The 22561-nt window shown below is 47.5% G+C and overlaps 1 protein-coding gene across 1 annotated transcript in view; it reads left to right on the top strand.

Moving 5' to 3' along the window:
- HK1 (hexokinase 1) overlaps positions 1-22561 on the top strand; it is a 59126-nt gene that overhangs the window by 26553 nt on the left and 10012 nt on the right. The window contains exons 3-13 of the mRNA XM_016198359.2: positions 2343-2491; positions 7275-7394; positions 10187-10282; positions 10739-10838; positions 10953-11136; positions 12748-12903; positions 15416-15649; positions 17576-17880; positions 19220-19368; positions 19673-19792; positions 21092-21187. Coding sequence (XP_016053845.1) covers positions 2343-2491; positions 7275-7394; positions 10187-10282; positions 10739-10838; positions 10953-11136; positions 12748-12903; positions 15416-15649; positions 17576-17880; positions 19220-19368; positions 19673-19792; positions 21092-21187 — 1709 coding nt within the window. The remainder of the gene's footprint in view (positions 1-2342; positions 2492-7274; positions 7395-10186; positions 10283-10738; positions 10839-10952; positions 11137-12747; positions 12904-15415; positions 15650-17575; positions 17881-19219; positions 19369-19672; positions 19793-21091; positions 21188-22561) is intronic.

Genomic DNA, 22561 nt, shown 5'->3' with positions numbered 1-22561 from the left:
CTCAACATTAAAAAAATAAATAAGACAGTTTTTAAAATGAGCCAGGGATCCGAATAGACATTTCTCCAGAGAAAAGGTGCTCATCATCATTAGCTGTCAGAAATATAAATCAAAACAAGAAAAGGTGGATAGTGTCAAATGCTGAGGATGGGAAGAAAGTAGAGCCTTCATATATTGCTGGTGGGAATGTAAAATGGTGCAGCTGCTTTGGAAAACAGTGGCAGGTCCTCAAAAAGTTAAATATAGGCTACCATTTCACATAGCACTTCTACTTCTGGTTATATCCCCAAGGTAAATAAAAATAAATATCCACACAAAAACTTGTGCACAGATATTTATAGCAGTGTTAATCATAATAGACAAAAGTTGTAAACGACCCAAATGTCCATCAACAGATGAATGGGTAAATGAAACGAGGTATATTCATACAGTGGAATATTAGTTGGCTATAAAAGGGAACGAAGTACTGATATATACTACGATATGATGAACCTTAAAAATATTTTGCTAAATATGTCTTGCTAAGTGTAAGAAGTTTGTCACAAAAGGCCACGTATTATGTGATTCTGTTTATATGAAGTGTCCATCAGAGGCAAATCTATGGAGACAGAGTAGATTAATGGTTACTTAGGGCTGTGGGAGATAAGGGACTTGAGAGGTGATAGTTAAAGGGTACAGGATTTCTTTTTGAGGTGATGAAAATGTTATAAAACTGGTTTATGGCAACGGTTGTGTAACCGAATATACTAAACACCGTTGAATTGTACATTTTTTTTTTTTTTTTTAATATATCTTTATTGATTTCAGAGGGAGGAAAGGAGAGGGAGAGAGAGAGAGAAACATCAATGATGAGAGAGTAATTGATCGAGCCCACAACCCGGGCATGTGCCCTGACCGGGAATCGAACTCTGATCGCCTGGATCCTAGGTCGATGCTCAGCCGCTGAGCCACGCCCAGCCAGGCTGAATTGTACACTTTTAATGGATGAATTGTATGGTGTGTGAATTATATCTCAACAGTGCTGTTACCAAAACATGTAATAATGAGACACCCCAAGCAGACCTATGTTTACTATTATAGGATTGAGGGCTTTGTGGACCACTGGGGCTCAGGATGGAAGGAGTGGCTGTCACCCCCCCCATACACACACACACATGATGCTCATTGGGACAGTGGGAATGTCACCTTAGCATCAGAAGTAAAATGAACAGACTTTAACTGATTTTTTTGGGAGCATGTGTGGGGTTAACTAATGAGAAATAGGGTAATGTTTGATGGTGGCTTAATGGTTTGGAATCCTGCCCATGGCCACTGCCCTTGGTGCTATATGGTGGTCTCGGCATATAGTTCCATCATTTTTCACTGTCCTGCTGAGTCTCACCCCAATTACTGCACACATTGGTCCTGGGGGATGTAACTATATCGGGCCATTTTACTCATGTGATCAAGAGGGACATCTGTTAAAAACATCCTTTGGTGGAAACAACCCAAATGTCCACTGACCGATGAATGGATAAACAAAATGTGATATGTACATATAATAGAATATCATCCAGCCTCAAGAAGGAATGAAATACTGACACATGCTATAACATGGATGAACTTTTGAGATTTATTTTATTTTTGCTTAATGCCTTCACCTTTTCCACCCGAACCTTTGAAATTTTATACAAAATGAAATAAGCTAGACACCAAAGGATAAATATTGTATGATTTCACTTATGAAATATCTAGAATAGGCAAATTCTTAGAGACAGAAAGTAGAATAGAGGTTACCAGGGATTGGAGGGAGGGGAAATGGGGACTTATTGCTTCATAGTTATAGAGTTTCTGTTTGGGGTGATAAAGTTTTGGAAATAGATAGTGGTGATGATTGCAGAATATTGGGAGTGTACTTGATGCCACTGAATTGTACACTTAACAATGGTTGCAGTGGTAAATTTTATGTATATTTTACCACAATAAAAAATGTAGAATAAATGGAGCTCTGGCCTAGCCATAATCAGTGCCTGAGCTGACAAGGAAGGAACCCAAGTTACGGGATGATCTCAGAGGTGGGGTTTCTCTGAGTTGAAATGCTATTTTTATTTTTAGTGTGCAGATGGCAGTGCTGTTATAGATAAAGGGTAAGGAATTAGAGAAAGATGGGGTGGGCTTTGTACATAAGTCAGTACTTTCAGGATGCTGGTCTGGGAGCACGTGTGAGGTTTGTGTGACTCCTGCTTCCTGGTCAGAAATGCTGTGCTGCGGGGGTGGGTGGCCGGACCGTGGGAGAAGTGCAGAGAGTGAGTCCTTCTTGTAAAACTTGGATCTGATGCAATTCTTGTTGTCCTCCTAAACAGAAAAGGGAGATTTCATTGCCCTGGATCTTGGCGGGTCTTCCTTTCGAATTCTGCGGGTGCAAGTGAATCATGAGAAAAACCAGAATGTTCACATGGAGTCTGAGATGTATGACACCCCGGAGAACATCATGCATGGCAGCGGAAGCCAGGTGGGTCCCCGCTCCTTCCAGGTACCAGACCCCACAGCACTGGGGTCCTGAGCCCTGGGAAGCAGTGCATCGTAGGTGCATGTGGAGAGGGACTCCTGGGTGGAAGGGTGTGACCTGAAGAGACCCCATTGCCTGGGTAAACTGGTGGATGAGAGGGGGCTGCAGCGGGAAGGGTGTGAAGAGGGAGGCCCAGCAGCTCTGTTGGATAAAGTCATTCATTTCCCCAGGGATCCTGGGGTTCGTTCCTCAGCACAGGTTTAACAGAGCCATTGGGCCAAAACACCTTTTCCAAGTCACTGGCCTCCTCACCTACTTCACCAAAGGCTCAGGCCTCCTAGGGTGTGGTTTGCATCTGTGGGGCAGCAGGAATTTTAGGTGCAGCTCCAGTGGTAAATCAAGAGATCCTGGCCAGCTGATTTAATAGCCTCCTCTGAGTCATTCACACAGAAAGCAAATAGGGCAGGGCCTTGAGTGGAAAATTACTGTCCCCTCCTCTCTCACTTGGTACCCGAGCCCCACCCACTTCAAGGTCCCCCTGGAAGGGCTCCCTGACTTTGCTGGTCTAGGGGTCATGGCCATGCTCGTGCTCAGAAGGACCCGTCCACTGCGCTCCTGCCTGTCTGATTGCAGTGAGTGGTGGGTCCCTAGCTGGCTAAGGACCCTGTGATCAGGGTTCAGGCAGCCCCCAGTCAGGTTTTCAGCCATGTCTGCTTCCTGTAAGCTCGTACTCCTATGGATGTTTTGGCTCCTCTAGTTTGCAGCTCGCCTCCTGGGTCATGGCCATGGCTGCTTTCCAAGATATGTATTCAGAGATGGCCAAATATTTGCTTTAGGGAGGGTGTGTTCACATTAAGGTTCATGACTAAGTTCTCCAGAAAACCCATTTATTTTGGGCTAGACTTCGAGATGAGGCCCAGCAGCCACCTCCTCTTGACTCTACTTTGTTTCTAAATTAAGATGAGTGGGACTGGTGCAAGCACTCTGCCTTTTTGAGAAAAGGGCTAATCCTGGCCTTTAACCCGCTTCAGGGGGTTTTGGTTAAGAGCTTTTCATATGGTGACACTGTCATTAGAACAGATGAACCATTGTTCAGTCAGCCACTGAATGGGTTGTATCACTCATTGATGGCCCTGCCTGGAGGTTTCCTGGCTTATCCCTCCATTTCTGGGCTGCAGAAACTAATTGTGTGTGTGTAGGAAGGGCATGAAGGCTGCCAGCTGGTAGGGCTCCTAATCCTGCCCCGCGTTTGCGGCATTGCTCCCCCTTGCAGGTGGCTAGCAGCCTTGGGTTGGCATCCTTGCTCTTTCCGTTTGGCAACAAGTACTGACCTGTCACACTCTGTCCCCATGGTCCCTGGGTTGAGCCATCTCTGCCTGCTGCCTTCACTATTGGGACTTCCCCCCGTGCTGCAGACATTCCTGTGTGCTTTGGGAGGGTTTGTAAATTAAGGGGGTGTCTCCCTCACAGGTACATACTTGCTACGTTCACTTCCACAGTGACTTCCTTCTTACTGCCGCTTCTGGGACCTTGTCTCTCCCAGCTTCTGTCCCCATCTTCTCTGCCCCAGGATCACCTTCTTTCCTGCTGTTTTTTCCTCTGCTTTTTTCAACCAGAAAAAAAGATGATGATGATAATGATGATGTAGTATTATAGTAAATACATAGCATTTGTTATATACAAGTCACTGATATAAGTAAGCATTTTATATGGATTAACTCATTAATCGGCACAGGTAGTATTATTCCCATTTCACAGATGAGAAAATTGAGGCTTGATGTTATATAACCAGCCCTTTGGGTCTCACAGCTCGTAAGTGACAGAGCTGGGATTTAAACTCAGGCAGTCTGGCTCCCATGTTTTACCAACATGGGACATGCTTAGTCTGGGTTTTGTCTTTGTCTTGCTTGTTTTTATTTATTTAAAATTTTTTTGGTGGTGAGGAAATGTGAGGGCTATGGGCAAGGAGGTAGGTCCATGGGGTGAGGGAGAGGGTCGGCAGTTGAAAAATAGGGATAAAACAGGAATCTCTGTTCCAGAAGTTCGGTGTGAAGTTAGAAATAAGTGTTGGGTGATCTATTTTTCTGAGCTCTCTTACAGACCTGTAGAGTATTCTGGAAAACCAAGGGCCCCATTTTGCCCATGAAGCAGCTCAGACTCACAGGCTCTGAACAGTGCTGAATTCTTGGGTTGTGATCTTGTCTTCGGAAATGTGTGGAATTCTTAATAGATTTTTAAACCTTTTGTTTAAAATAACATTGAACTTACAGAAAAGTTTTCAGATAAACACAAAGAACTCCTGTATAACCCTTGATCCAGACTTCCCAATTGTTAACCATTTGCTTCCTCCTTCCCTCTCTCTTTCTACACACACACACACACACACACACACACACACACACACAGAGTCTCAAGTTTCAATGCAATTTTAAGCTTTAGTAATTTTGGAAGCATAAATGTAATCTTAAAACATAACTTATTACATTTTGGGGATTTTGAATAAGAAGTGTTTAGGTTTTTATTTTAGTCATTGTTTGCCATCTTCATCAGAGGAACTGAGTCTATGTGTGGGGACTTTTAAAATAACTAGCATGTTGTCAGAAAGGAAAAAATTAATGTTTTTCGGGCTCTAAAGCTTTGAGTGCAGAGAGGCTGGGTAACTTCCTTCCCTGGTTGGTCACAGACATAGTTTGTCTGAGGGTGGCTTCCTGTCTCCTCGAGCCCCTGGATTGTAGATGGTCCACAAATCCTGCATTTCCTTCTTAACAGAGCACGTTGGGGTGGTTGTGTTTGGCTCAGCTTGGGGGATCTGGTTGGTGTACCCCATTCATGTGATCCACTCTGTAGCCTTCTCTCCTGATGGCCGAGGGGGAACCTGGGCTTCTGAGTGTGGATGACGTGGGGCGTGCTGATGGACTTAATAGTGGGCTTAAATCTCTGGAAATATAGGTCGCAGGGAGCTTAGCCGGCTCCTCTAGAGAAGGTGGTCATGTGTCCTCAGTTGGGTTGCTGGCTGCAGGCAGAACCTGAGTACTGGTGACTCAGGGACAGAGGCTCCTGCATCCAAATTGACAAGTTTTTCTTTACCTTGGCAGAAAAGTCATACATATATTTTTATTCAGGGGATTTTGGTTAAGAATATATTTTTATTTAGGGGGTTTTGATTTCAGGGAGAGGGAGCGAGAGATAGAGACATCAATGATGAGAGTGTCATTGATCAGTTGCCTCCTGCATGCCCCCTGCTGGGGATCGAGCCTGCAACCCTGGGCATGTGCCCTGACCAGGAATTGAACTGCAGTCTCCTAGATCATAGGTTGATGCTCAACCGCTTAGCCACGCTGGCTGGGCAAAAAGTCAGACTTTAGAGCTCAGCCTGGGACATCTGGGGAAAGATGGAGATGGGAATAATGACTTCTGCCCCCCTTTCAAGGATACCCCTGCAAGGAAAGCCTTCAGGCAGATGGCCTTGTCTGGGAGCAGAGCTGGGTCTGCTTCCTGTGACTATGTGGCATGACCTTGCCGACACTGCCTTCTTTTGGGCTTCAAGAAGCTCCACAGTTGTATCAATTCCATACATAAAGGAGGTCTAATGCTATGGCAGCCATGTGAAGAAGATGGGCAATGTGTGGTACCTAGACCATGGAGGTATAGAGCTAAGAAAAAGGGAAGTTCTTAGTTTGACTTAGCTCTCCTCTGGTCAGAACATATATGAAACAGTATGGTCAGCTCTGGGTACATTTTAGACATGAGGGGAGGGATTAGATCCAAAAAGATTGCCTTAAAGGTGGTGAGCCTCCCAAAACTGGCAGTCTTCTTTCAGAAGCCGGGGAAGCAGTGTTCAGGGTTCTTTGTAGTCGATCCTAAGATGTGTGTGCATATCCCAGGCAGTGTGTTGTGGAGCAGGCAAGCTTAAATTGCATTCCACTAAATAAATTATGATATGTTCACCTCATAGAATCCTATGTAGTAGTGAGAATGAACAGTCTACAAAGGCACACAACAGGTGGATGACTCATACACATAACAGAGTGAAAGAAGACGTTCCTCAGAGAGTGCACAATGTCATTCCATTCGTATAGTAGGCAGGTAAAACCAGTCGAGAGTTAGAGGTCAGGGTGACTTGCGATTGCCCTGATAGCGTTGTGTTTCTTGATCTGGGTGCTGGTGACACAGGTGGGTGCAGCTTGTGAGAACCTAGTAACCTCTGCACTTAGGATGTGTGTACTATTTTGGGGGGATGCCTATTGTTCTTCAGGAAAAAGTAAAAATATAGTAGTCTGAAGATTGCTGAATCACTCAGGTGGGCTAGCAACTGTGCAACTGCTCATGGAGCTTCTGGAATTTGCAGATGGAGGTAGATAGAGACATCTGGGGGAAATGGAGATGGGAGTAATGACTTCTGAGAAGGGGTCAGATAGCAACTCCACCTGGGTGGCTGAGAGAGACTATGATATAGAGGGATGAGCTGATTTTCTATTATTTTTAATTAATTAAAAATTTGAAAATTATTGAGTTCACTATTTAATATTTAAAGATATTTTTAATATTTTTAACTGTCAGTACCCTCATAATACATACTAGTGACTGCTGAGGCGCCAGTTCTATTGGAAGGGTTTGAAAAGCCGCCCAAGCTGCGCTGGCCCACAGGGCAGGCTGTGTGAAGGGACTCGCCTCTCCCATTGACACTCGCTGTGGCTTTTCAAGAAAGGCCTCAGGCTGCCATGTCGTTTACGTTTTTACTGAGATGCTTTTCTCCCTCTTGACTATTCTCTCATCCTTCCTCCAGCTTTTCGATCATGTGGCTGAGTGCCTGGGAGACTTCATGGAGAAAAAAAAAATCAAGGACAAGAATCTGCCCGTGGGGCTCACATTTTCTTTCCCTTGCCGGCAGTCCCGGATAGACGAGGTAAGGGCGTTCTGGGGCTGCCCCGCTCCATAGGAGCCCCAACTGGAAAAGCGGGTGGGCCCCTTTTCTCGACCACGTTTCCCTTTTGTTTATGGATTGGCCTGCGTGTCTTACAGATTTTTAGAAACTTTTTATTTTTATTGATTTTTTTTTTTTTTAAGGGAAAGCAAAAGCTTACTGAAGGAGAACAGAGACAAAAAGCTCCTTCCACAGTGAGGGGGTCCCAAATGGACAGCCCTAGAAACTTTTTAGGAATGAATGTAAAGTAATGATATTATATTTATTTTTTCAATTACGCTAGTTATTTATGTATTTTTGGAAAAGAATCATGGTATTTGTGGCCATCAGGCAGAGAGAACCGTGTATTAAATTCAAGCAAGTGAAGGTAGAAGAAAAAATACCCTTCACACACGCACGTGCCCTTCACAGTTAACACACATAATCTTCAAACACCCCCATGAGTGAAGTGCTTATGATCCCCACTGTACAGATGAGGAAATTGAGGCTCAGAGAGGCGTTAAGAACCTGCCCAAGGCCATCCAACCAGGAAGCAGCCGAGTCTTGGTGGTAACCAGTCTGCTGTTCTGCAGAACAGGCCCATTTGGGCCCAGGCCCCCTCCACACTTCTGGGCAATATCCCTGTACCTCTTTTTCAGTAGGGTAAGTGCCCTTTCTTGTGCTCTGCTTTATGCCACTGGGGCCCTTACATCTGTGTAATCACCTAATTGTCAGAGCAACAAACGGCCTGAGAGTTCAGTAGGCCAAGCCCCTACCCTCATCAAGGTCACAGGGCTTATTAATAGCAGATCTAGGACGAGAATACCAGGCCCTACCTCCCACCTAGGGGACCCTCACCAGTAACACACACACACACACACACACACACACACACACACACACACACACACACACACACACACTTAAAGGCCTCTAAGATGTTGCCATCTCCTCTTTTCTCTCTCTGGTATCTGATATTGCTATACCTCTAAGGTGTTCCAAGGCGTTGGCCTCTAGGATGTCTGTTGTTGGTACTACATTTCACTTGGCTTTTGAGAACTGAAATGTGACATTCACACTGCCTGGGCAAAGACAGTGTGGGACACCCCTTTCCTACCAGGAGAGGTGGGAATGAAGCCACAAGTGCTCGATGTTGTTCATTCATTAGCAGCTGTTGACCAAGTGCCTTCCCGTGTGGGCTGTGCTAGGCCCTAGGAGAGACTACAAGCATAGTCTCCAGGGAAGAAGGCATTGTAGGAGTGGGGAGGGAACGTCCTCAACTGTGTGGGCTGTGCTAAGCCCTAGGAGAGACCCAAGCATAGTCTCCAGGGAAGAAGGCATTGTAGGAGTGGGGAGGGAACATCCTTAAGGCCATAAGATCCTCCTCGCAGGGTAGAGCAGTTAAGCCTGGCAGAGGGGCATTGTGGGCAGAGAAGGAGCCAAAGTCGGGGGCCACACCAGCAGGCCTTGACACCCTCAGGGAGGGCTTCCTAGGCTGGACTGTGGGACCTGCCAGGAAATGAGTGGATTACAGGCTCTAATCCACCCATGGGTCTTGTGTCCACTCAAGGCTGCCTGGAAGCCTTCAAAATTGTCCAAATCTAAACTGGCTGCCTTACTCCACACACAGGCAAAGTGCCCCTCAGAGGAGTTATGGGAACTGCCTGCAAGGAAATGAGCAGAACTAGGGGACTAGGACCTGGTCTCCTGATTTCCAACCCCATGCTCTTTCTACAATACCATGTTCTCGGAGTTCGTTTTGGGAGGTGTGTTGAGACGAAGAAAATAGTGTCCAGGAGCTTTTGGAATGTCTGGTTCAGCTGCAGGCTGCTGCTGAACGAAGAACCATAAATTACCGCCAAGTACTCGCCCTTCCGTACATGCTACAGGCTGTGTGGCTTGCACAGTGAGCCAGGCAGCCCATGTCATGCACAACCCCCCGCCCTCCCCGCCCCAGACTGAGGGGCCTGAACAGCAGCTCTTCCCAACCCTGCCACGTTACTTATAGTGATTTTCTCTATTCAGAGAAAAACAGTCAAAAAGAAACAATCATTTTTCTTCTCTAGTATCTTTGATTAAAAAAACAAACAAAAGCAATATGGAAAACTATTTAAATAAAACAAAAAGGTAAAGCAAAAAGTAAAATTTCTACCCTTCCACATTCCCAAGTGAATAACCATTGGATTTCTATCCTTCTTGAGGTTTCTCCGTTAATATACAAACAGAAATGGGTCATATTGTAGAAATAGTGGAGTCGCTGCTTTCAAATGGCAGTTAAGTTCCAAAGTTGGGAAAGAGACATAAATCCTTTGCAAAGAGTCCATATTTTTCCGTAAATCTCCAGGACCTGCCTCTTTGGAGCTCATTAGCCTAGAGTTAGCTCAGCATTTTCCCTTCTCTGTTGGCTCCTGCTTTCTTTCCTTGGGCCTATGGAAGTGAGGTTTGTTTTCAGAGTGGGGGAGGTGATGAGGTAATAGCTGCATTTCCCCTGTTTGCTTTTTAAATGAAGTCTGGCTGTGCAGTTGACATCCAGTTAGATTTGCACACCGTGTAACACTGCTGCCGTGGCTGCAGCATTGTCCCATGGCAGCCACCAGAGAAATCCACCACGTAGGTGGACGAGCAGGAAACGGGACAGCCTGGTCCTGTTACCCAGTGTGGTCTGAAGCCAGCCACTTGGTCCCTCTGGGCCTCTGCTTTGTCGTTGTCCTTGAGCAGCCTCCCCAAGGGCCTGGGGGTTCTGGAGGCCTCCCAGCCTTCTTTGTCCTACCGCACCCCTCTGCTCTCCTTTGCAGGGCGTTCTGATCACCTGGACAAAGCGATTTAAAGCGAGCGGAGTGGAGGGAGTGGATGTGGTGAAGCTGCTTAACAAAGCCATCAAAAAGCGCGGGGTAACTTCTCTCTAGGCCACGCGGAGGTGTGGGGGTGTGGGGAGAAAGCTGGGTTCTAAAACACACCAAGGCCCTTTTGGAGGTTGTGGGGGGCAGTAGTGCATGGCCTCCTTCTGATAGAGGAGGTCTGGGCTGTGCAGGGAACCGGCATGGTCGGTGCAGCCTGCGGTGGTGGGAAGCAGGGCAGTCAGCACATGGGTGCAGTGGGGTGATTTGCAGAGGGCTGTGGCTCTGTGTATAAATCCGACTCTGAAAAGAATCTTAAGCCAGATAATTAAGGGGACTGTGCAATTCCATAACTTAATCACGGCACTCAATCTGGTTAATGCGAGTGCCAGCAGTGACGAAAGCAGCCCCACCTCCAGGAGCAATGGTGGTCATGAAAACCACTCTCTCTTTAAGGCTGTGATCTCTGCTCCCACGGGTGGATGGTGACACCCTGTTATCTGTCCCCAGGATTATGATGCCAACATCGTGGCCGTGGTGAATGACACGGTGGGGACCATGATGACTTGTGGTTATGACGACCAGCATTGTGAAGTTGGCCTCATCATTGGTAATTTCCACCTGTTTCCATGTCCCTTCCTTTAGCCGGTGTTTCCAGAAGGCACAGCCTCCTCTCTGTGACTTCATGTGATCACAGCTTTGATCTCATCTCTCTCTCTCCAAGGCACTGGCACCAATGCGTGCTACATGGAGGAACTGAGGCACATTGAACTGGTGGAAGGTGACGAGGGGCGGATGTGCATCAACACTGAGTGGGGGGCCTTCGGGGACGATGGAGCCCTGGAAGACATCCGCACGGAGTTTGACCGCGAGATAGACCGGGGATCTCTCAACCCTGGAAAACAGCTGTGAGTCCCACCCACCTTTCCTTACTAATCATCTCTATGACTCAGGGAATACTAAACATAAGATTTGGGATGGGAGATGAAAGGGGCAGAAAGCTGAGTGCTCACAAAGGGAAAAGCCCATCAGATTTGCATTACCTTTTTCTCCTTTGGAGAAAGACACAGCTGTGGGGTCTGCAGACTCTGAGATTCTGGCTCAGGGTTGCACAGTGGCTGTTCCAATAAGTACTTGGGTTGGCAACTGGGCAAGCAGGACTCAGAAAGGCCCTCTCCTGCCGGGGATCCGCAACACAGCTGTGGCTGGGACGGTCCTCTCTGTTCCTGTCTGGTCCTGTCAGGAGCAGGAACAATGAGAACTGTGTTTCCCTGTACCCATGTTGACGGATGAGGGAGGGCCCAGTGCTCAGGTGCAGTAGTATCCTTGGCTTCCGGGCCTGCCTCTGAATGGAACAGATTGTTTTGCTGTGTCACAGCCAGCTCTGGGTGTGCCAGCTGGGCTCTCAGAGGACAGGCCAGCTGCCCGGATGTGGACCTGCCTCTTTGGTCTGTCCTGCTCAGGGCTTTCTCCCGGCCCCTGGTCAGCAGACTCAGGCTTGAGTCTGGCTCAGACATGGCATTGAACCCCCGTTTGCGACAGCCTCTCCCCTATAGCCCTGGCATCAGAATGGCTGCTGCAGTTACAGAGTCCACACCTCACATCACACCTCTCAAGGGAGGCAAGAGGGGGGGTTCACTCTGTGATAGGCCTGTGGCTGAATGTGGCTGGAAGCAGAGATGAGCTGTTTGCTTTAAGCTACTCAGCCATCCCCTGGAGTTGAGGGAGAGGTTAGTGGGGGGAGAAGTGGGTTCCTCAAAGCAAGTTCTTCTTGGTCCTTTTGGCTGGAGAGGTAGAACATGAATGCCAAGGAGGTGACCAGTGACAGGGGTCCCATGGGAATGGCTGCATTTCAGCCCTGTCATCTACTCGGCATTCCCTCCGAGAAGACATGTACCCTTCTGAACTGGGAAATGGAGAGGATGCTCCCTGGCCACCTCCTTCCCGCAGGCCTGGGCGATCTCCCTGAGAGCGCGATGGGGATGAAAGCCCTTTTAAAAAGTATAGCATTACCTGGCCGGGTGTGGCTCAGTGGTTGAGATTCGACCTAGGATCCAGGAAATCGAGGTTCATGTGCCGGCCAGGGCACATGCCTGGGTTGCGGGCTGCAGCCAATCAATGACTCTCTCATCATTGATGTTTCTCCCTCTCTCTCCCCCTCTCCCTTCCTCTCTCTGAAATCAATAAAGATATATATTTTTTTTAAAAAAAGTATAGCATCAAGTTTTGTAGGAGATTATCATATTTTGCTCATTTCTAAATCCTGATGTTTCCCCCGACTGCAGGCAGCCTTCCCTGCCTGCTCCTGGGGTACTCTCCTCCTGTTGCCCACCCTGGGGATAGGTGTGGGGTCCCCTTGCTTAATCACACAAGTGTGTGGTCTCACCTGCTAGCGAGGCTTTGAGCTCGTGAGAGGTGAGGCCTTATCTCCTTATGTATCTGTCCCACTCCTCATGAGTTGCCCCAGTGGTAGATACGTAAGAAGGACCTGACAAGTGCTGGGTGCTTTTCTCCTGCAGGTTTGAGAAGATGGTCAGTGGCATGTACCTGGGGGAGCTGGTTCGACTGATCCTGGTCAAGATGGCCAAGGAGGGCCTTTTATTTGAAGGGCGGATCACCCCAGAGCTGCTCACCAGAGGAAAGTTTAACACCCTTGATGTGTCAGCCATTGAAAGGTAGGTGCCACCTCTTGAAGTTTTAATGGGGGGGGTGAGGGGGGCAGAAGAGTGACAGGTCCCTTGTTATCACTTGAGTCCTGGTTTGGTGGGCTTCTCCCTCAAGAGTGCCAGGGCTTCCTGGGTCCATCTGTCGTCTCTTAGCTGCCCTGTCCTGGGCTGGTCTCCCTGCAGGTACCTGGTGTCAGCTCATTAAAGAATGTTCTAGTCAGCAGCATATGATTCATGGATGATGTAGGTACAGAAACAGCCTCTTGTCCTTCGCTCCGACCCTCTTCTCTCCCCTTCCCCTGAACAGGGTGAGATTAGAGATGATCCTAGTGGTGAACTAGGAGCTGGCTGAGTCTGGGCCCTGGATTTGTAATTCCTCCTTGGGATATCAGGACCTTCTCCAGACTATGTTCCAGGGAACCCCAGTGATTCAAGATAATTAGGTGTTCCTGAAGAAAGGGTTTTGTGGCCAATAGGATTAGGAAATACTGCATATTTATCCTTCCTTTAGAGATTTATAGTATTATTAGCATATTAAAGAAGACCCAGTTTGGTTAACAGCCAGAAGAAGTGTTCCCTTTGAGGAACATTGGTCAGTACATGAGACAGGACAGATAGACACAGAAGGACAGAGTCCAGCCAGCAACCTGACTGCTACCTTTCGGCCTCAACATAAGAAACCCAGACTTCTTGCCGAGACTGTTATTTGCAGGCCTTCACCCTGAGGGAAGAAGGTGAACTTGACCCTGTGGCAGTTTGCTATAGTTGGGCGCCCCTGAGTCTAAAGGACTTGGGTCTTGTGGCTGGTTTCTGTGTTTCGCCAGGTTCAGTTCCTGGTTCGGGAGACTCCATATAGCCATGGGGTGCCACCAGCTCGGGGCTAGAAGTGCCCTTTCATTTCTGAACAAAGTGGTCATTCCTGCTGCTTCTGCTGTGGTCCTGAAAACTCGGAGAGAGCCGGCAGCTTCACAACTCCAGCTCCTGGGGGAGGATGCGCATCAGCTGTCTTTGTGGTTAGAGGAGGCTGAAGGAAGTGGAAAGGGGTGTATCTGGACCCGCTATTCCGTCCTATGATATGATGTCCTGGTGTTTGTCCTAGGATCACTCTCCTTCAGGAGTGATAGGTGCAGAGCTGCAGTAAGCAGGGAGCATGGGACCAAGCTTCCAGCCATCTTCTCAAGTCTCCTGTTCCGCTGCTGGGAAGGGAAGGGCTTGTCTTCAGGGTCACTGACAAAGGCAGGAAATGCCTGCCTTCCTCTTGGCCTTTGGTGTTGGCTCTTTGGTGACCAAGAAACAAAAACCCACTTGAACTCTAGCTCAAGAAAGCATGTATATTGTAAGAAAGGCCATCTCAAAAAATGCCTATGAAAAACATGGCTGTACAGATGTTAGAAGCATTCTCTTTAAAATCAGGAGCAAGACAGTATCACTGTTTTTGTTCAGCATTGCCCTGGAGTCTTCGATAATGTTTTCAAGAATAAGAAAGAGAAAAAGAAAAAGAAATTACAGGCATAAGAATAAAAAAGAAAAGAAAAGAAGGAAGTCTATCTAGAGAAGTGAGTAGGATAACAGGAGAGCTTAGGAAGATGCCCGGAGAGAAGACACAAAAGTCAATTATATTTCTGTACATTGGCAATCATGAAAATGGTTATATATGTTTAAAATAAATTGCAAGGATAGTACAGAGTAGTCCCACGATTCCTCATGTAGTTTTCCCCATTGTTAACATCTTACTTTACTATGGTACATTAAAGAAAAAAAGAGAAATATATATTTATATACACACATATACATTTTAAAAAAGACACCGTCTATAATAGTAACAAAACTATAAAGTACCTTGGAATGAATTCAACAACAGATACACAAAGCATGTGTGCAGAAAATTCAGATTGGACTGGAAAACATCAAGGAAGAATGTTTAAGCATCTAGGAGCAACTCACAGCCTGGAAAAGCAGGAGATTCCCCCAGGCCTGCTGAACCCCAAGCCCCGGGGCGGAAGCAGCTGTTTCTCCACCTGTTCAGAGGCCGTGTGGTCTCGCCTCCCTGCTCCTTTCCATGTTCGTGTCATAACCCGGCATAGTACAGTGTTTCACAGTACTCTGTGGTGTTTCTTTTTTTTTTTTTAAATATATCTTTATTGATTTCAGAGAGAGGAAGGGAGAGGGAGAGACAGAGATAGGAACATCAATGATGATAGAGTCATTGATTAGCTGCCTCCTGCACGCCTCCTGCTGGGATCGAGCCCGAAACCCAGGCATGTGCCCTGACTGGGAATCCAACCTCGATTTCCTGGATCCTAGGTCGATGCACAACCGCTGAGCTACACCTGGTGGCACTACATGGTGTTTCTTATGGAGGAAACCCCTTCTCACGCTCTTTTCAGGCGTTTTACTGTCTTCCTACCTTGCCACACACACCTGGGGAATGGCGTCGGCCTTTCCAGGGCCTTTGACCCTCAGAGCTTTGCACTGCCTGATGAGGTCCTTCACTCACGAGTCCTGGCCTCTGACCCCGCAGGAATAAGGAAGGCCTCAACAATGCCAAAGAAATTCTGACCCGCCTGGGAGTGGAGCCCTCCGATGACGACTGTGTTGCGGTCCAGCACGTGTGCACCATCGTCTCATTCCGCTCTGCCAACCTGGTGGCTGCAACGCTGAGTGCCATCTTGACTCGCCTTCGCGATAACAAGGGCGTCCCCAGGCTGCGGACCACGGTTGGTGTCGACGGGTCTCTTTACAAGACGCACCCACAGTGAGTCTGCCCTTCGCTATAATTGGCACGCAGTACCCGTCTGGGCTAAGGACCCGCTCCAGAGGTCAGGCTTTTGCACCCAGTGAAAGTGTTCTTGGCAGACAGGACAATGCCTAGTCCTGGGCAGAAAGGTCAGAGCTGCCCGCTTGGGAAGCGTCTGGCCCTCGGCCGTTTCTCGCTGGTGTTGCCGCTGCACCGCACCGTCGTCTCTCCTCCTTTCACAAGGCTTGTTCGAGATTTCTTTAGCTGCTGGCGGTGCTGGGCAGTGTCTGTAGCCTCAGTTCTCTTGCTTGTCCTCATTTCATCAGGGACCTTTATCCTTATTGTAGTTTGGGTCATAGGTCCAGCGCCCTCATTCCTTTAAAATCCCCTCAGATGTTACCTTTTTAAATGGGCACTTGTTGACATTTTGCATCTGAGAGGCAGAGGGAGGTGTAAGCTGTGAGTAGTCCCCACTGATGGTGAGGAATCATCCCCTGCTGCCTTCTTGTCTGTTGGATGCCTTAGCTTCCAAAGCCTTCTCTGGCACTGAGAACATGGCTTTACCCTTTTAAAAGGCCGAAGGTGAATTCTGAGTCTTTATATACTAGGTTTGAACAGTGACTACCTATGACGTACTTTCTGTTTAGGATCTCAGATGTTTTTCCCGCTGGATAGATAGTGTGCGTGCAAAGTGGCCTGGCAGGTAGATACTGAACCTTCACACCCAGTTCTAGTGACAGTTAAACGAACACTGACTTAAGTGGAAATAGTTAATGTATTGCTGAGGGGACAGGCTTTGTGCAAGTTAGATATTATTATCTGTCAGGGTCCTAATTTTATTTCTTTGTATTTTTAAGTATTTGTAAATGCTTGACAATGAAACTAGTCATCTGGGGTGTGGGGGGAGGATTTCTTGTCAGATTTTTAGACAAGAGAGCTTAGAGATTGGCAACATCACATTAAACAAAAATTTTTTTAATTGTAGTTAAAAACAGATAATATAAAATTTACTATCCTAGACCATTTTTGAGTGTACAGTTCAGTAGTATGAAGTACATTCACGCTGTTGAACAACAGTTACCACCAGCTGTCTCCAGAGCTCTTTATCTGCGACATCACGTTTAAAACATAACTTTGGTTAAAGGTTTCTTATTTCAGAAGTGACATATGTTTGATATAGAAACTTGAGGCAATTAAAAAAATTACACAGAGAATAGAAGTCATTTTTAATCCCACCCCCTGGAGTTGACCACTTAAGTTAACATTTCGGGATTCCGGTTTCCCTGTTTCCTTTGGCATTCAGCCTTCCGTACTGACAGCGGACCACAGGCTCTGAGAAAGTTCTGTGTCTCAGTGAGTCCTGCCTAAAGCCCTCTGCTAGCCACTGAGTCATGTTCAGACTCTTGGGGGCAGAAGGAAGGGACCAAGCGAAAATAAAAAGCAAGAGTGATTATTTATTGAGCCCTTTTTCTCAGTTCCAGTTACTAATCTGAGCATTTAATGGACTCATTTGGTTCCCAGCACATCACCGCTGGCCAGATACTGTCGTCCCCGTGGCCTCCAGGGCTCAGCCCGGGCGCCAGGCCCCTGCTGTGGGGGTGGCGGGGCTCACTCGCACCCTCTCACCTGACTGCCCAGCCCTGGGCTCTGAGCGCTGGGCCGTCTTATCTCCTTGTCGCGGTCGAGGACAACATCCCTTTGGATGTGTATTTCCAAATTCCATACTCATGTAATAATGAGGATCCTCTGTTCAGGGGTCACTGTGGACGATGTTGCTTTTCTTTTTCACTTGTCTGCGTTCGTTAGCTTTCCTACAGTGTAAGACTTGTATAATGAAACAGGCAAGTGTCAAGAACGGAATTGAAGTGTGACAAAAGAAAGGGAGGGGTGCGGGGGGTTCTTGATACATGGCTCAGTCCAGCGGTTGTGCCCCTGCCCCACCAGGTATTCCCGACGTTTCCACAAGACGCTGAGGCGCCTGGTGCCCGACTCCGATGTGCGTTTCCTCCTCTCGGAGAGTGGCAGTGCCAAGGGCGCAGCCATGGTGACCGCGGTGGCCCACCGCCTGGCCGAGCAGCACCGGCAGATAGAGGAGACCCTGTCCCACTTCCGCCTCACCAAGGAGATGCTGCTGGAGGTCAAGAAGAGGATGCGGACGGAGATGGATCTGGGGCTGAGGAAGGCGACCAACAACAAGGCTGTGGTCAAGATGCTGCCCTCCTTCGTCAGGAGCACTCCCGACGGGACTGGTGAGGGCCTCTGCCGGGGGCCGACGTGCCCCTCCCGCTTCCCATACCAGTGACCACGTCCTGGTGGGGCAACGGGGAGCTCGGCGTCCCTGGCGGATGCGTTTGCACTGGGTTCGCATGGTTTTGACAAGAGCTGGACACTCACTCAAAGCCTCTTTTCCATGTTTACCACTGACTTGCCCACATGTGACTGGAACCACAGCCCTGCTAGGGATTAGAAAGTGTTCTCAACGGGACGACGCTGGGCAAAACCCGCCCGCTGAGATGTTTCAGTTTCCCTCACACCCACAGTAAACCAGCGGGTGGATAAACACCCGTGACCCCTCCTAAGCCCGGACAGGCTGTGCCCAGGCAGACGGGCCTAGGGGTCTTCCCACCCAGGCAGGTTGGAGAACAGAGTCAGCCCTTAATGCTGACCTTGCTGGTCGTTGTTGGAGATGACCACTGTGGGCACTCTGAAGGGCTTCTCAGGTGGGCCCTTGGAGTTATGCATGTTTGTGACGTGACTATGTCCTACGTGTAAGTTACTTTCAGTTGCTGCATTATAAACCACCCTCAAACAGCAACCGTTTATTATTGCTTATGAGTCTGTGGGATGAGCAACCTGGGCCAGGCTCGGCTGATCCTTGCTGGACTCATTCACGTGTCTGCAGTCACTGGTGGGTCAGCTGAGGGCCCCTGCACATGTCCAGCAGTTGGTTAGCATCAGCTGGGGTGCAGGAGAACCTGGCCATGTGTGTCATCCTCCAGCCAACCACTGGGCTCGTTCATATGACAGCAGCAGGATCCACAGGGAGAGGGAAGACTTCAAAGCCTTTTGGAGGCCTGGGATTGGCTCAGCTTGGCCTCTGCCACACTCTGTTGGCCAAAGCAAGTCTTTGGCCAGGCCAGATCCAAGGGGGGCAGAAATAGACTCCACTTTTTGATGGGAAAGCTGCAAATTTTCTTTGCAAAGAAGCATGTAGACAGGAGGGGAATGATTGCGGCCATGTTTGCAAACACTCTACACACTGACATATATTATTGATTTTTGTGTGAGGTTCCCTGTAATTGGTTATTGTTACCAAGCTTTTTAGTAGCCCTGGTGAAGTTTGTTTGTTTATTGTGACAAGTGATTCATCCGTGGGGCCTTTTGTCCTAGTGTGGCTCAAAGGTTGTGGAAGTCAGTGAGTTGGTGCCCACCCCTTCCTGGGCTTGATCTGTGCGCTGGAGGAGAGACTTATAGCTTCTCCTCTTTATTTAATATGGGGGTTTCTCCCTTGAAAGTCTGTAGTCTTAGAGTCACTGGCTGCCATGAGGCACTTAGCTGTTTTTGACATTATGTTCTTGACTATGACAGAGCATGGTGACTTCTTGGCCCTGGATCTTGGGGGAACAAATTTCCGAGTTCTGCTGGTGAAAATCCGTAGTGGGAAAAAGAGAACGGTGGAAATGCACAACAAGATCTACGCCATTCCCATTGAAATCATGCAGGGCACCGGGGAAGAGGTGAGATGGTTTTGCTTTTACACCATGGTCGCACGCATGTGTCACACACATGGCCAGTGGCAATGGTTGTCCCCAACACCTGCCATGTGATGCCCACAGCCATGCAGTTGTGTCCTTGTGGCCTGAAGGCATCAGGTACTTTCAGCTATGCTGGGCTTATGATGCTCGGGGCTGCGAAGATCCTGGAGAAGGGGACTTGCTCTGACTTGTCAGGGTGCATGCCTGTGTGTGCACACATGTGCATTTGCATCAGTGCACTGAAAATCTGAAACCAGAGAACGTAATCCCTTCTTTTCTCCCAAAGCTGTTTGACCACATCGTGACCTGCATCTCTGACTTCCTGGACTACATGGGGATCAAAGGCCCCAGAATGCCTCTGGGCTTCACATTTTCGTTTCCCTGCAAGCAGACGAGCTTGGATGCGGTGAGTCAGACATTGGGCAGCACTGACTGTCCCTTGGCCAGTGTGAGCTGCTCTGGAGGCCCTCTCCAGCCTCATTGTCATCCCTCAATGTTGGGCATGGCTCAGATGTCACAGTGGGTTGACCCAGGCTTTATGCCACACCCTTCAGTACATCTTAAGACTCTTTTATCATTTAAAGCATTTATCTTTGCTGGGAAGCCTTCCATCCTCCAGACAAAAAGAATCTCACCTTCCTCTGTGTCCCCTGCTCCTTCTAACGTTGCCCCATTATAGTACTTTCTAAAGTTAGTAGTGATTGTGTCTTTCTTTTCTGCTATGTTTATGCTTCTTGAGTGAGGACCTTTTTCCCCACACGCCCTAGTTCCCTCAGAAGAAATAATAAATGTTTGTTTGATAGGTGGGATGAAACAGGGTCCAAGGTCAGGGCTTGAGAACCTGCTGAATAGTAAGAGCTGGGGAGAGCTGAAGGTTACAGTGTCTGTCCTCAGGGAGCTCTCCGTCTAGAGGATCCAGCACTGTGCTGAGGGCTGTCAGTAGGTGGGGCCATGCTCTGTGCAGAGGGAACATATTTTGCAGAGTCATGGAAGCAAGACCAAGCCTGTCTTGCAGGAAGAGCCATAGTGCCTCTGTGTGTCGCTGGTGGATGTGTGGCTAGGGAGGAGGCCCTGGAGGGGGCATTGCATCACACTTGGCCTTAGGGCAGGGTTTGAGGCATATGATTGTCAGAAGTAGGGGACCTAGGTAGAGCCACCTACCTCTGGAAGCCAGTTAATGCAGTCACAGTGCTGACTTGGGGCCTTTTTCCCCTGTAAGGCCTTTAGGTGTCAGAAGTTGAATCCATATAAACTTGTTTTTTGCAGTTCACTTACACACCCACCTCCTGTATAACTGCAGCCCAGTTGAACCTCAGTTTTACTTTAGTAATAATGTTACTAAAATTTGCATCTCTCTACTTGTGTTGTTGGCAGACTGTTCTTCAGAGGAACTAGTTGGTTATATCAGGGGCAGCACCTTTTAACCTTCTATGCCTTAGTTTCTCCACCTGTGAAATGGATTATAAACCAAATTGCTGTGAGGATGGTGAGAAGGGGTCAGGCCTGCAGAGCGGCTATTAGTATTTTATTGGTTTGAGCCTCAGTTTTTCCAGCATAGTCTCGCTGTAAATTCTCAGCAGAAGTCTACTCGGGAAGGAATGGAATTTTGTGTTGTAAATTCTCAGCAGACGTTTATTCAGGAAGGAGTGGGCTCTCTCCATAAGGGTTAATTACACAGGACTCTCCTGGTTCCTTTCCGTTTCAGGGAATCTTGATCACATGGACAAAGGGGTTTAAGGCAACCGACTGTGTGGGGCACGACGTAGCCACTTTACTAAGGGATGCGGTAAAAAGGAGAGAGGTAACTATTACAAAGATGTTTTCAAAAATCTTTACTGTGCTTTCGGGTTATAAAAATTATACTTGCTGATCATAAAAGAATTCAAACAATCCAGAAGCATGCAACTGGGTAAAAAGTTCCCCTAGCGGTCAGCAGTAAAACAGAGATGAACAGTTTTGAGTTGTTAAAGGATAGTTTGTTTAAAAAGGTAAAATCACAACTCTCCTACAGATTGAAAAGGGAAAAGCAGTCCCTGACAGCTGGGCACAGCCTGGCCCCATCATTCTGATCTTGGTGTCCTCCTGTTGGACACAATCGCGCCGAACATAAACATCAATGCAGCTGCTCCATGGCCGCAGTGGAACTGGACAGGATAGGAGTGCCCACAATCACGGCAGAACTCAGACCCACACACGCAGAGAACCGCCCTGCTTCCCGACAGCATCCAACCCAGACCAAGCCCCACTTCTCTGAACCCTCCCTGAAACCACCAACTCAGGTTCAAATCCTATAAGAAGTGCTTTCTAACACTTTCAGAGATGCCCCACGGGATATGTTCTCCTGGGTTGCAACCAGTCAATAGTCTAGCTTTGTTCACCTGCAGCTGTGTTTCTCTTGGTCTCTGGCTGGAGAACATTGACAAAATATAAAATGAAAAATTCCAGAGATTTTATTTTAATTAATTAATTAATTAATTAATTAGAGAATCAGTAAGAAGATAAAAAAAATATCAGTTCAAACATGCCCAGTTTAAGAGAGCAGACAAATACATAGGCAGGAAGACTGACATGAGTGGGTTTGAAAGGGATTGCTTGCACCTGAAAGAGTATGTTAGCCAACAGCTAATATATCATTAAATAGAAACCTGATGATCTATTTTTGCCTATTTCACAACTCTTAATGTTAGTGTTCTTCCAACTTACTTTCCATGCATATACCAACCCACATTTTTAAAAAAATGGGGATCATACCACATAAACTCTAATATTCCCATATTTTTTTGTTTAATATGAAACAAGCATCTTTTCACGTCACTACATATAGACCAACCTCATACTTTTTCTTGGCCATACAGGATCCCGTGCTTGTCTGAACCGTGGTTTGCATAGCTTCTTTTGATCTATTTCTGGGCCATTTCTTGTGGCTCATGCAAGTCATGCAGTGAATATCCTTGTGCACCTTTGTGTACCTGCCTGGCTAGTTCTGAAAGACAGAGTCTGAGAAATGGGTTTGGTCTTTTCATTTTATCCTCTGAAAGGCTATAACACTTTAAACTCCTAGGAGAAAGAGCCTTTTGGCTAAGTCCCTTGTCTTTCATCCATTCAACAATTCCCTCCAGGCCACCTCTTTAATAATACTTCCTTTCTTTAGATCTCAAACTTTAGATACATCATT

The sequence above is a fragment of the Miniopterus natalensis genome, chromosome 14 (assembly GCF_054644295.1).
Source record: "Miniopterus natalensis isolate mMinNat1 chromosome 14, mMinNat1.hap1, whole genome shotgun sequence".
NCBI lineage: Eukaryota > Metazoa > Chordata > Mammalia > Chiroptera > Miniopteridae > Miniopterus > Miniopterus natalensis.
The sequence above is the reverse complement of the archived record's forward strand: the minus strand, read 5'-3'. Positions and strand labels throughout refer to the sequence as shown.